This window comes from Ambystoma mexicanum, chromosome 6p (assembly GCF_040938575.1).
Source record: "Ambystoma mexicanum isolate Mex_15411 chromosome 6p, UKY_AmexF1_1, whole genome shotgun sequence".
NCBI lineage: Eukaryota > Metazoa > Chordata > Amphibia > Caudata > Ambystomatidae > Ambystoma > Ambystoma mexicanum.
The window spans coordinates 192,666,073-192,680,377 of record NC_090935.1 but is presented as its reverse complement, the minus strand read 5'-3'; the positions used below and the strand labels follow the sequence as shown (position 1 = coordinate 192,680,377).

Here is a 14,305-nt window from a genome sequence, read left to right as displayed (position 1 = left end):
ATAAATGAGTGACCTACTTTTGAGTGTCACATAGGTTGCAACTGTTTAAATGTCATAGTTTTGAACTTAGAATCCGCGTTCTAGCTGCATGTGTCAAAATTGTAAGTTTGATTTGAATGAAGAAAAATGGGAACAAAAGTCACCTTTGGCTGAAGCCTGGCTTAAAGGGACTGAATTCTGCCCGGCAACTACCCCCGACAGGAGTTGAAACTTGCCCAGCAACTGTATTCACAGGCCTGGCCTCCCTTCTGCTGCCCCACCAATAGGAGATCACCCCTCTCCGATTGAATCAGGGGAGGGGTGCCTGAGACTGCAGGAAAACAGAACAATAAACTTCCCTTTGCTCCAACCAATTGCTAAATCAGGGGGTCGTAAATGGCTTCCTCTTGGAAGAAAATGGGAGGGGCACTGCCTCTGTGAGCCAGCTCAGCTTGGAGGAAGTGGACAAACCAGAAATTCCCATGTGCTTTGGGAAACCACACCCCTCTGGGCCAGAGCATAATTTTAGAAAGATGGATAATTCATAGTACATAATTGTCAAAATTATATCAATAATAGCATTATTCCTGTGAATTTTCTGTGCACATTTTAAGAGGTGTTAGGACTCTGTGGTATGTTCTGGGGGGTAGTAGCGGAAAATAGGGTATTACTCCAAATGTTTCTATGTTAAAAATCTGACATTTTATCATCTGATGCCCATATTCCTTGCGCACATTTGTGTAAATTCTGGAAAAGTTTAGAGATTGTGTTCTGGATGAAAAGGGCAGAATTCTGTCAGAAGTGAACACAACATCTTACAAAGACAGGGATCGGATGGTTTGGCGCTACAGAAAATATGTTAACCGGACATATAATATTAGAAAAATTGTACATAGATAAATATGCATTTAAGTCAAAAATAGATTTGTGTGCAAAGTGACAAGGGGAGTGTTCCTTCTGTATGCCATAAAAATGATGTCCCATGACACGGGATGACTCACAACTCAGTTCCCCAGTCAGGCGACAGAGAATCCTATAGCCTATCAGGATCCTCAGAGGGTTGGGCATAGAAAGTCAGCCTTCCCACCCACTTTCAAAAGACATAAAAAGAGCCACTGAGACCCAGGTAGGGACATTCACGTTCCACTTCAAACTGATTTCTTGCGAAGCGCTTTGCCAGAAGACTCCAGAACCAGAACTTAGAATCCAGACTTCAGAACTTGCAGAGAGGCCTAGTCCAAAAGCTGAATCCTTCTCAGCAGGCCTCAGAATCCAGCCACCTAACCAAACTATTCAACCGCCGGGCTGTGCTGTTCGCTTCTGGCTAGAACTTTTGCCGGAACTAGAGACCCAGACCAGACCTCGGTGGCAGTACTAGACCCAGAAAGCAGAGCTGTATCCAAACCGCAGACCAGACCCAGACCAGACCGCTGTGCAGTGACAAGAACATTTGCCAGAACCAGAGATCCAGACCAGCAGAGCAGAGAGAACCGCAGCTAAACCTGTTGACCAGATCTGTGACGACACCCATTCCTTAGGAGCGAGTATCCAGCCAGAGCTGTGCAAAACCAATCTCTTAGTTTAAAATAATCTAATTCAAACCATTTCCACCTATTTAGAACTGCATAGAAATCGTGTGTCCATTCTGTGATGTAAAACCTATGAAAGTGTCATTTGACGTTTGAATCTTACTTTATTTCTGAGAATCTACCTCTATTAAATCGTCCGTATCTTTTGAACGGACCTCCTTTCCCTTTAAAGATAAGAACCCAGGCTTTCCAACAAGCCCAAAACCGACTTTCTACTCCTTATACTTTTTCCGTACTCGCGATCGACGCACTCGGAAAAAGTGCTGCAAATTGCAATTTGACTCAAATTTCTCCACCTGTCAAAAATCGCTGTCTTTTGCTGGCAACTGCTGAAATCCGTTTTCAACCTGATAATCCCTCATGAATCACTGATCGTGTTGACCTGAACCAATCTTAAGTAGCTATCACCTACCCTGAATCTCCTATAGGGAATTAAAATATTTTTTAGCATATTTTTCACTTCATTGCAAATCACATTAAAAGTATTTCTGCATGTTTTAAAAGCACACCGGTTGCTCCAAGCTTGCTAGGGGGGGGAACTAGAATTTGTATTGCGTTTGATTGTATTCTTGAAAACTGTGTGCTCTCCTTCCATCTCCTTATATTGCATAGGGGGAAGGGTGAATTGTCAAAAGAAAAAGTGATCATATTATCTCTTGTTGAAACCATATCAGTTTATTTCTGTGCTGCATTCTTTCCATCATTGCTTTTCCTTGAAACCATAAAAGTATTCTTTGCTACCTTATCCTTTCTATACTAACTCCTCACTGATTGAAAAGAGTGTGCAATTGTAACATTACCCATTATTGATCAACATTATATCCATAAGTCTGCAATCAAATATTAATTTATTCTAAAAAAGTGTGATATATATATATATATATTGTTTAATTTTTCAAATAAATCTTTTAATTTGCAAAACAAACCTACTTCTTGGCTCAGTGAGGTCAGGGGGATCCAAAGAGAGGGGCGTTATACAAGGGTTTATCATCCAGATCTATGAACTTGTAATAAAAATATATAAATAAGGGCTTCCCTTGGGCATCCCAGACTAGGCATTGACTTAGTTGGGGTGCTGAATTGAAGTCACTTAGCACACCACATAGCATGCCAAGGGTGAAAGAAAAGTACCAAACATACAGGATAACCATAGAGGTTGAGCACAGAAAAGCAAAGACAAAGTGGTAAGAAATTGACAAATACCTAAAAACCATTATAACCGTACCTTAAAATTTCAACTTTCTGCATACTCAACATACAGAAATTCACACAACCAGCTCTTTGCACAGCAATCCACACGCACTTCACCACACTGAAACAACAGACTAACAACACATAGCCCGCCACAACAGCGCATACAAATTCTGGCACTGATCGAAAACCGCACATAAGCTCAGCGAACGGTGAAAACCGTACTAAGCGGCCAACAGGACATCACAACTCTCACTTTCCTATTCCCACTACACCCTACTAACCCCCTACACCCTGTCTACCCCGTCTTTATACCCTCCTTGTCAGATACGCCAGAGCGCCTGGGGACAACAGCAGTGGTGACGGTGCGCAGTACAAATACCTTTAACATTAACATCTTAATACATCTCCGTACCGCCAGCCACCATGATGCCGGTAGACAGCGACGCGCTTGAGCGCAGGCATGCTAGAATTGAAGGCAGAAGGGGAGAGCTCAAAGGGATAATGTCCTGCAGTCCCCCTCACTGTATGATGGGAGCATGAATCTGTTACTGTGGAATTGTCATCCAGCAGCAGGCAAAGAGCAGGTAAAAAATCACTTTAGCATACAATAGAGTGGCGTGTAAGAACGCACCACTTCAGCACAGGCATGCTAGATTTGTAGGAAGAAAGGGAGGGCTCAAAGGGCCAATGCCCTGCAGTCACCCTTACAACAAACAATGTTCAATCTTTCTGGGAACACGAATGGAAGATTTTGCAAAAGATCTTTAGCTTTTTAGAATATTTGTATTAATCCTGGTACACATGATGTTACAAATGTTGATTACTCAAACTTATTTAATTTATTTCCCTAGCCTTCCAAATGAATACTAAATAGTAGAAAAATGCACAGGGGTTACACACTAAAGAATAGTGGAATTGATTGTGTTCTACTCATCAAATTGAATCTTATATTGCTAAATGAAATAATGTAATACCCAAATGTCAATGCAAATGGACTTCATTTACAGAATTTCTTAATCATATTATTCCATGAACTGGTGGTCAATATTTTGGTCCCAATTCCAATGTCCATGAACCACCATGAATGTTCTATAATATGCATTGCTTGTTATGAAATGTTCCTTTGAATATAATGTTACTGTAGCTACTTATATCAATTAATTGTACTTATAAAATATTTCAATAAACATCAAAATGTTTATTTAAAAAATAGAAAATTCTGGTCCGCCCATGTTGCTGACCTGCAAATGCATTGAAACGACAGTCCCTGAGGCGCAGCTCATAATGCCGACCTTCCCCTTGTTGCCCTTCCTGAACTGAAGGGGGAAGAGCGACACCTGAAGAATCATACGCTATTGTAATGGTGAATGAAATCCACCTACTGTTGGTAGGAACTGATTCCCTGCGGCCCTCTGAAGGTGATAACAGTCTGGTTTCCTAAAAGGGTTTGGCCTTTCAAAGTACGTTGACACTGATTGTTTCACATCTAGAAGTCTGGCAGACCCATTTTTTGAGAAACAGCTTTGCATATGAGGGTTCAAATCTCCCCCAACCTCCTCACCGATGGGATTGCAGGGGAACCTGCATGTCTTTTAGAACCACAGAGAGGTCCAGGGTATGTATCCTCAAAACCACCAAAAGCCTAGCCATGGAGACGTTTTTCAACTGGCAGGACACCCACTTTTCGCTTTCCAAGTCCATGCTCCAGATTCCCTAAAAACATGCATGGCCTCCAAATGAAATCTTCAAGATAGAAAGATAAGATACTATTTGTATTCTGGACAAAGGGGACCTGATCACTCTTGAAGGTTCGGCTGGAACAGTCAACCACTAACGGAATCCCCATCTCACCAAATAACGGATCATTTTGTCATGCCTGCAGCTTATTTTTTTTTTTAAAACATCTTTTTATTAGTATGTCAACAAATAAAGTACATAACAGTCCAATACAGAAATTAATAGTAAACCAAATAATACAATTCAAAATCATTCATCTAAATTACATGTCACTAAACGAACATCACAATCAAGTAACATCCCCAACATACTAAGAAACCTTCAATATTTACAGACAACAAAATACAATAGTCAATAAAAACATCCAATATAGGACACACACAATCACCAACACCACACAAACACCACCAGACCAAACACCCCAAAAAGTATAACCGTGAAAGGAAGAAAAAATAAATAAATCAATAATAATAAAATGATATATTTGATATATATTTCTACCCACTCCTCACATTCATCCACAGCCTATGTAGTCAATCATACAAGGCATTGAATGGTCCCCAAAATAGAGGGCACACATCTTCTTTGTCTTTTACTTTAAAAGAGAGCTTTTCAAAATTCGATAAGGTGCGTAAATCAACCAACCAGTCTTCTACTGTTGGCTTCTTCCTAGTTTTCCAAACCCGAAGGATCAGTCTCATGGCCATCAATAAAGCTGTATCTATCCATTTGCTATATTTCAAAGAACGTTTACACCTACTTTGATGTAGAAGATAATGTTCCCACCCGATCTCTGTAAAACTACATCCAAAATCAGATTAATCCTATCAATCACATCATTCCAAAGATATCGAACTCTTGAGCAACTCCAGAGAAGGTGTAGAAAGGTACCAATTTAATTTCCACACCCTCAACATAAATTATCAGTTTGTAACCCCAGTTTATACATTTTAACTGGTGTCCAGTACACTCTACCTACTACTTTCTGTCTAATCAGACGCAAGTTCAAATCCGTACCCACAGTGGCACTCACCCTAAGTATATCCTTCCATTCCATATCTGTGAAATTCATCATGCCTGCAGCTTTAACCTCTCTGTGTCAGATCGAAATTCAGCTTGTGTTCTGACCACCTGTATGTGCAGCCCCACAACGCAGGGCCTTTGAAACGGTCCCGAGACTACCCAGTGTTGTTTCGTCTGTATAGAAAAAATAAGCAGCGATGTGCAATGACAAATGTGCACCTCCATAGGCCTTCCTCAATGGACCAGTCTGTGGCGTCTTTAATGGCCCTTTCTGGGACGTAGAGATGCGACCCAACAAGCTCGGCAGTATCTCGTCTACTTGCACTGCCTGCAACTTTTCTGCTTGCATAAAGCGGGAACGCCATATGGCCAAGAGGCGCACCGGAAGGCAACGCCTGCACAATTGTAACTGACCCTTTCGACACGCTAAGCCTGACGATTAGCGGGGACCGGGCATGGCTCATAGGCTCAACCACGATCCCCAAGTTTCTCAGGGGACTCATGAACCTACCCTGTGGTGGACCTCATGGTGCTATGTAGCAAAGTCCGCCAACAGGCTCTGCAATGTTACACCTTCTAGCAGAGGATCGGACTACGGATTACATACGTAGAACGTAGATTCATGCCTATGGGCAAGAAATGTTTTATCTAGTGCTTGACGGGTTGGATGATATGGCCTCCAAGGAAGGGTGGGGCATAAGCAGGGCAGTATGCAGCATTGCAAGAGTGGCAGGGGGGCGAGACACGAAAAGAAAAGTCCTGCTACTTTTCACCCCAATGCAGTGCGCGCAATTCCATATGGTCTCATTCGCGCCTCCCAAAAGCGCCCACCCCTGCTGAATCTACTTTATTGGTAACATTAGTGGCAGATGGCATTTTAACACATAACACAAACTGAAGGATCATTACAGATGTAGGAAACTCATTTATTAGAGCTCTGTCCAGGGCAGTGGAAGATTTAAGGAAAAGGACCCCGTGGGCAGCACCTGACAAAGTGCCCAAAAGGGGGCGGGTCATGGAGGCGGAGCTTAGGGTGGGCAGAGTTAATTGTTGTCAAGAGTGTACAATGGCAAACTTTGTGGACCAAAGGACATTTTTTATAAAGTGGTCTTTATTACAGTTACCTAGGGGTCTGGCTAACGGGAAACAGATGGGCCTCTTCAGCACTGCAGGCTTTGCTATCAATGGTAATATTGGAAGATGAAGCCAGAAGCTAATGTTGGAGGACCCCAAAGACTCCTTTAAAACTCACATTTAAAAAACACAAAGATTTTCTTAGAATGTCTACTGTCATTAATCTGAGTTTTTGCCCATGGCACAGGCAGTGTAGTGCATGGTTATGGCTTGGCAACTATGCAGTGATAGGAGGCAACCTTACTTTTGTTATTGAAGGCCCCCATTCCTTTTCTTTATTAGTGTCATGTTCAGCCCCCATTCAGGTCATAGACAGAAGACTGATGTCAGTGGGGCACCTTCTGCAGACAAATCTTCACTCAATACTGGAGAGCATTCCTCTAGAAAGGGCATGGCACAGATGAGCATGGAAGCCAAACTATACCCTCACAGTTGTCTCATGCTCTCTGTTAGGAAGCCTCACACTGACGACTGAGTCACCTCAAGGCACAGAAAACAGCACCGACAGTGACACAAACCCCAAACCACAAAGAATGGCAACAAAAAGGCCTCAATGTTATTAGTTGCTTTGACTAGGGGAGGAGTAATTTATGGAAGATAATTTCATTAGAGCCCAAAAGGGGGTGAATGAGGAGCACTATTTCCAGGCAAACAGTAAAAAAAACTGTTTGTGCCGCATTCCTATTACTTCCAACAAAGTGGTGTGAAGCCAATTATGTGCGCCGTCTGGGTCTGCGAAAACCAGAGGATTCAGAAATGTGTGCTGCAGATACTTTCTAAATGTAGCTGTATGCTCCAAGATGTACTGGTCATGTCAAAAGATACTTTCTGTGGACGTCCAGCCTTCCTCCCATATGCAGAGAGAGAGAGAGAGCGTACGTACGTACGTACGTACGTACGTACATACATACGCGAGAAAGGGAGAGACTACCCATTTGATGTTAATTTTATCAAAGGGATTTCCGATTTTGTTTGGATCCCTTATAGTAAATATATCTAGCTTCCTACAAATCTACCCCTACCTATTGCAAGACAACATCTGGTAGCAACTACCTAAATGCACACTGCAAAGGAAAACTGCTCATTCGCAATTTATGTTCCTTCTGATCACTTATGATGCAGGACAGGATTCCTAATGGGTAAACTTCATTACACCAAATCTTGCTATTCCTCGTCACAGGCAGCTTTGACAATGTGAGGGTGAGGCTTCAACCCAGAAAGAAACAGGCAAATATATTTAAAAAAAACAAGATTTGGCAATGGCATCAGTTTGGGCGTTCATGTAGGTATGGGAAAGGCATTTGCCAGGAACTGCACTGTCGTAGTGTTATTAACTGGCCATTGATGGTAGCAGTTACAAAATGATGCGAGTATCTGGGCATCTAATACTAGTGTCTGGCAAATGCTAAATACGTATACACAAGCCAAAACCGTTGGCTTTGACAATGCTTGTTTTTAACAGGACTTCACTCAAGAACACATAGTACTTATAAAACACAGGCACACACTTCCAGTGAAATATTTGATGGTGGTATGGCTTAAATAAAGTGAGCTGAAAGCATTCCCACAAGGAGGTGTTTTGAGTGGGGAGGGGCAGGAACTGGTTGGAAACGGCCAAAGGGATCTGCATGGACATGGGCAGTCAATGGGTGGCCAAATAATCACTAAACAAAACACAAAAGGACTGTTTATGGGGTTGCCAACTGTGAGTTGCCCAAAAGCATCATCACACTGAAAAATCACAGTTTGTCGAGTGGAAAAGGTTACAAGGGACCAGCTTCGCTAACTGGCCTTTCCAAATCGTCACTGGTGCACTGTGTAGTGCTAAAAGGCACATGCTGGACCACCTTGGTCTTCACATGTGTCTGCTGCCTTGTAGATGAAGGACATTGTTCTCTTTAATAGGTTTTCTCTGTTTTAGGCAGGTGCAAGTTTTCGTTAAAAACAAGGAAGAAAACGTTCTTCGGTAGGTTCCTCTCTGGAGGTTTCCTTCTAAAATTGGACCCCTATTTTATTTCTAATGGGGTCCTTTCTGGGAATGAGCTGTGCCTGTGCAGATAGATATTAACACTAGGTCAGGTCATTCTAAAGCCGACCGGTTTCTGTGGTACTGGGTAGGTGGGCCACATTCATCAGGGCTGGAATAGGGGCACAGGCGTGTGCGCCTATTATGATTCACATTAAACAGCGTTGTCTGTGTCAATTCTGATCCTCTCCCTGCAGGGATGACAGGAGGGAGGGATGAGAGATGGAACAGACATCAATATACACACTGCAACCTATTATGTATGCAACATGTAAAATACTGTAATGTTGGTTTTAACAATGAGAGGGGTAGCTGCTTACCCTCTGCGGTGGTGGAATAGCTTCCTACACGGAGAGTGGGGCGGCCTAGGACCTAGGGGCCAGACAGAAAAACATTATGTCACCTCCAATCACAGATACGTCGAGTGAGGAAAGCAAATGCTGTCTATCATCTATTCACCTAAACCAGATTGAGCAATAATCACTATTAGTGCTGCGCGTGAAGCGTGGCAGCTTTAAAAACTCTGCAAGTATACAGACTCAATGAATTCCTTCATTCGCACGGGGGTTGGCGTGCGTGTCTCTCGGACCCCACGTGTGGGGAAGTGACTAGCCACGTGCCAAACCTCAGGGGTGCGCTTACCTTCAGCGAAGTGTCTGTAGTGGTCCTGTGAGCCGCATGCGAGAGGTTTCTTCGCCGCGGCTCACAGGCCCACTGTGTATATAGTTACCATGGCGCCAATGGTGACGTGATCATGAATCCAAAATGGCCGCCCCATTCGGGGGTGCCGGTGGCCATCACAAGGTCAGGCTCAGAAGTCGGAAAACGACCCGGACCTGCAGAAGCTGGTCCCTTGTAACCTTTTCCACTCGACAAACTGTGATTTTTTTCAGGTGGCCAAATAATCAAACACTTCCTTCAAGCTTTCTGTCCCTCCTCATATGCCATTTCTCCCTATCTGTACTACCATGCAATATCTTAGGCTTATAGGTGGCTTTGCCACCTAATAGCCCAAACTAAAAAGGAAAGTGTCTTTCTTTTAAGCAACGGACCATTTAATTGCTATTGGCACTTTATCGCATTTTACAGCAACTCAATTAATGTTTTAAACTGTGATTTTATATAATATTGGACACTTAGTGGGATTTCTATGTTTTCTGTGGAAATTAATCTATTGTGTCTTGAACTTATATGTAATTAACTGTGTTATGAATAATGTATTTTTATATTTGTGTGAGGTTTTAATTTACTAAACGAGAACAATAACCTTTTAAAAAGTCAGGTGTCAACAGCCAGCTGAGGCCCATTCCCATCTTGGGAACACTGCTGGGAGTGCCGGGAGAAACGACTGCAGAGAACGAGCTGCTAGCCAACGAGGAACAGCGCTACCCCTCATGGTGGTCCCAGCCTCAGGTTTAACTTCCTTCAATGCTGCGCGCTGTCCACTCGTGAGGCCTCCAGTACCCAACTTGGAATAACTTCTGAAACAGGCCCTCGGCTCCACCCATGTCTAACAGTCCACAGGCAGACCCAGCCAATCCCAGGAAATGACAAGGTCTGTGGTACAATGAATCACCCCCTTGTGCAGGAAATGCTGCCCAAATCTTAGTGCTGAAACATGCCTACATTGCTCAGTCAGTGCTGCAGGCACGGCCCGCCCCAACACACATGGGGCCCCATTAGCGCTGCTATCTGTGCAAACAAATGGGGAAGGGGGGCCGCTTGCCGTTTGTCTGCCTGGCGACTGCAAAATCCGCCCCTGGTCCAGGGGCTCTGAGAAAACATACATTCAAGCCTCCTAATGTGCATATGGGTTGCACCAACAGAAGTGACTTCACAGAAACTGACATTGCAAGGAGCATCTTCAGTCTTTGATACTTGGAGGCACCATGGAAGTGACTTTAGGATAAATTGCAATAAGTAAGCCAAGTGGCAAATAACTTTGTGGTGCAAAATACCTAAATTGCACTATTATTATATATGGAGCTGTTCTATAGTCAGGCTTTATTTTTATAATAGCATGATATACTAACATAAGCTAAGAAGTGAATCAGAATAACGTACAGAGCTGCAGATAAGAGAGCATGATTAAATGATTTGCCCAGGATTACACACTTTGGTTAAATGCTGAAAACCGGATGTAGACAATTTAAGTAACTGTGCACATCTTCCCAGGTTTAGTTGATATATATATATTTAGTAAGGTTTTGCTTTGCATTTCATGTGCTTAAACAATACTTTATTTACAGCAATGCCTTGGAAGCAAACCACATTACATCATAAACTAGCCTTTCATGATAAACTATACACTAAATACATTGTCATAGAAATTTGTTCAGCGATAAGAGTATTGCTTTAGTTTCATTCTCCCCATCGTGCATGCAAAGTCACAATAGCATCATGTAGATTAATGTGAGCCCAACAAATCCCTCTTCGGTTTTAAAGCCATAGTCATTATTTCATAGAGCCTGCAACATTATGCACCCTTCTCAATTCTGATCACTCCCTTCCATTCACATTTCTAAAGGGACAAAAGTCCCTGCTAATAGTCCACCCTCCCATCAGTGCCTAATGGCTCACATTGCAATGCTTTGTTGGCACAGTGCCATGTGAGAGTCCCTGTTGGGAAGGGGATGACCCCGTCGCACCCCCCACAAGCACTTTAGAGTAAGGCAAGCAGCATTCAAAACACTCTGATGGGCTGGGGGGAGTGGTATGATCCCATCCCAATATAATCAACCCACAAAGTATAGCCCAAGGCATGAGCCATTTTGTATAGATGTTAGTGCATTCTGTGTAGATGTTAGTAACCCTAGTTTGGAGACAAGGCCTTTGCGGTGAATGCGGCATTTCATGCACTAGGCCCTAACTGTGAGACGAGGGAAATCTCCAGCAATGCCAGAGCTCCTGTGAGGACAACCCACACCCTCAACCCTCATAAAGTTCATTAATTGTTACAAAGCTGTTTTTTTATCCGCAAGGAGTGTGCCCTACAAGGCTGCGATCATAGACCGGCACCTGATGTGCATGTTATCTCAGTGGACAAAGCATGACTCTGCCCATCCCCAGGCGACCACGAGTTATAGCCCATATAAACGACTAAATCTCAAGATCCCTGAATTTCATGGCACCAGGTGCCCTTTAACCACCAACCCAAAAGTAACAAGTCCTGAAATGTTCAAAGAGGATGGACAGCACACGTCTTTGAGTGGCAATCGTAGTTGTATTGCAAGGTGCTGGGAGGGACACATTATAGTTCAAAACGAGGGTGGAGACCTTTGAGCCGGATGGAGCAGAAGGAGTGAGTGAAATGTGTGTGTAAAGGTTAGAGTGCCCCACAACCTCATTTGAGCCAATCTTAAAGCCTGCCAGGTGCACAGTATGATGATAAAGTAGCACTATATTAGGAGTGTACTTAATTTGTCCTTTAACCTTCGACATGAGAAAAGGATGATCACTGCAGCACCCACGTTGTGTAAGACAGACAGACTGGGCTGGAACCAATGACCTGGCATCTCTTATGGAGCAGGCAGATGTTTATGCGCACACCAACTAGCCACATAGGTTTCTACTGTATATGCTGCGTCATCAATGATGTTTTACTTTATAAGATTCTGCTAGTACTACTTTTCGGTAGAACATTCTTAGCAGCACAGTTTTTTTTCTGTTGCTCTTGTGTGTGTGTGCTATTGAAACTTGTTATCCTTACAAGATCGACTTGGGTCTTTCTTCCCTAGTGGGTTGTATTCTCTCTGGTGTGAGAGTTCAGGGACTTGCCTTCACTCCTCTGCTGCCCGGAGCTCCTTGCGACATTGTCCTCTCCCGTTTGGAAAGGGTAACGGCCAGGACAATGAGCTGGCTGAGCCAGAATTGCTCGGCACACATTGTCCTGCCACCGGGACAGCTTTCCTGTTGGGCACCCTCATTGAGGTGCCGAACAGGAGAGGTGTCCCTGTGAGGAATGCTCTGGACTGGCTCTTAAAAAGAGCTATTGGTGGTGGGGGGGGAGGGGGGTCAGCTTGCATCCCCTCCCCCCCCCCATACAGCACTGGGCATAAGGATTAAAGAATTAGAAAAGGGATTCCTGGGGAAGCTTCCTCACAAGCACTTGTACGAGGAACATGGAGGTAATCGTAATCTGTAACAGTGCTCCCCTCGCCTTGAAAGGGGCCAGGGAGTTTATCCCTATTTGAATCCTTATTCCTTATCCCTTGAAAAAGGATTATCCGCCTGGGAGGAACAAAACCCGTTGCCTTTATATGCACTTCTGCAATAGGATCTTGCTGTACAAGTAGCACAGCTACCTACTTGGGTCTTTTTTTAACTGGGAGTATTGAACCTTAGTTAAAGCTGCGGGGTGGGCAAACAAATGTAAAAATGGTTAGCTCTTGGAAAGGTAAATTTAAATGTACTGCACTGGTGAACAAATCATATAATCAATAAGGGCCTGTCCAACTAAATGGGGATAACGGTAAACCCATATGTCATACTGAATTCTGGGCACGTCACTGGACTTCTGAAAGCAGAATTCAAGAGAACATAGAAACGTCCCGAAACTTCAGTTTATTTAGTAGCGGAAACTAGAGAATACTAGCTAAATCATCCAGTATCCAGAGGATTGATGGAAGTGTGTGGAAAAACAACATCCTCCGTTAGAATCTCCAAGCCCACCTCAAAAACTGAGACTCACATTTTCAGCTGGACGTTGATGTCCAGGTCGCAACTGTACACATAGTAAAACTTCTCCGCCTCCCCCATAGCAGCGGTTTTTATAACTCTCAGAGGTCCTGATGCCGTTAGAGGTAGCAGCTTTCAGCATCAGTCACGTGGAACAGAAAGAGTAGTGTCTAGTTCCCCTCCGAGAAACGGACCTTAGCAACGGCCCGCCCTCCCTTCATCACGTGGGTGGCACGTTTGGCCGTGGCTGCGAAGTTACGTTCCTCAGGTTGCGTTACGCAACTTGCGTACGCACTCCGTCATCTCTTCTCTCGCGCAAGGTGCGGCGAGGACGCTGGCGGTGCACCATTTGACTGAGAGCTGATAGACAACAACGCCGTACCTCCGTTAATAAGCGAATTTGGTTTATAAGAAGTCGTAAACCTACCACATACTTGGTTTTTATTTTAGTGGATCAGGGATATTTGGCCTGCTGGAGTAGGCGGATATTTCGGTGTATTTTGGGGTTTCGTTGTGTGTATGGGAATGTTTTTTGTACAGTAGGGCTTAGCCGTCAATAAGTCAATTTTCAGTGTAGCATACATGCCAACATTCTGTGACCAAAAATCTGTAGGAATCTTAAAAGTTTCAAAAATATTCAGGCGAGGAGGTAATGATAGGAATAGGGCGCATCAGCAGCCCATTGTCATTGTATGAGCCCGCTGCCGCCGCGCGTGCATTCAATGACAATGAGGCGCCTGCCACGCCTTCTGCCATCACGCCAGCTCGGGGGAGTCCTTGAAAGACTCACCGGAGTTGACGTGGTGGGGGGCTAATGGCGCCTTTTGTGAAAAGCACTCGCGGCGGAGGGGCGCCCTTAGCCCACCGCCGTGGGCGCCTTTTACATCAAAGGCCTGCATGCTGCGCCTTCTCCCGCTACACCAGCTCAGGGAAGTCCTTGAAAGAC

At 44.0% G+C, this 14,305-nt stretch overlaps 1 protein-coding gene across 2 annotated transcripts in view; it reads right to left on the bottom strand.

Moving 5' to 3' along the window:
• Window positions 1-13,549, bottom strand: part of PIK3C3 (phosphatidylinositol 3-kinase catalytic subunit type 3) — a 1,987,152-nt gene extending 1,973,603 nt beyond the window's left edge. The window contains exon 1 of one of the 2 annotated variants that reach the window (XM_069626883.1): window positions 13,373-13,549. In XM_069626883.1, coding sequence (XP_069482984.1) covers window positions 13,373-13,440 — 68 coding nt within the window. In that variant the 5' untranslated portion in view covers window positions 13,441-13,549. The remainder of the gene's footprint in view (window positions 1-13,372) is intronic. The other variant, XM_069626882.1, reaches the window with a different exon arrangement.
• Window positions 13,550-14,305: the final 756 nt, after the last annotated feature.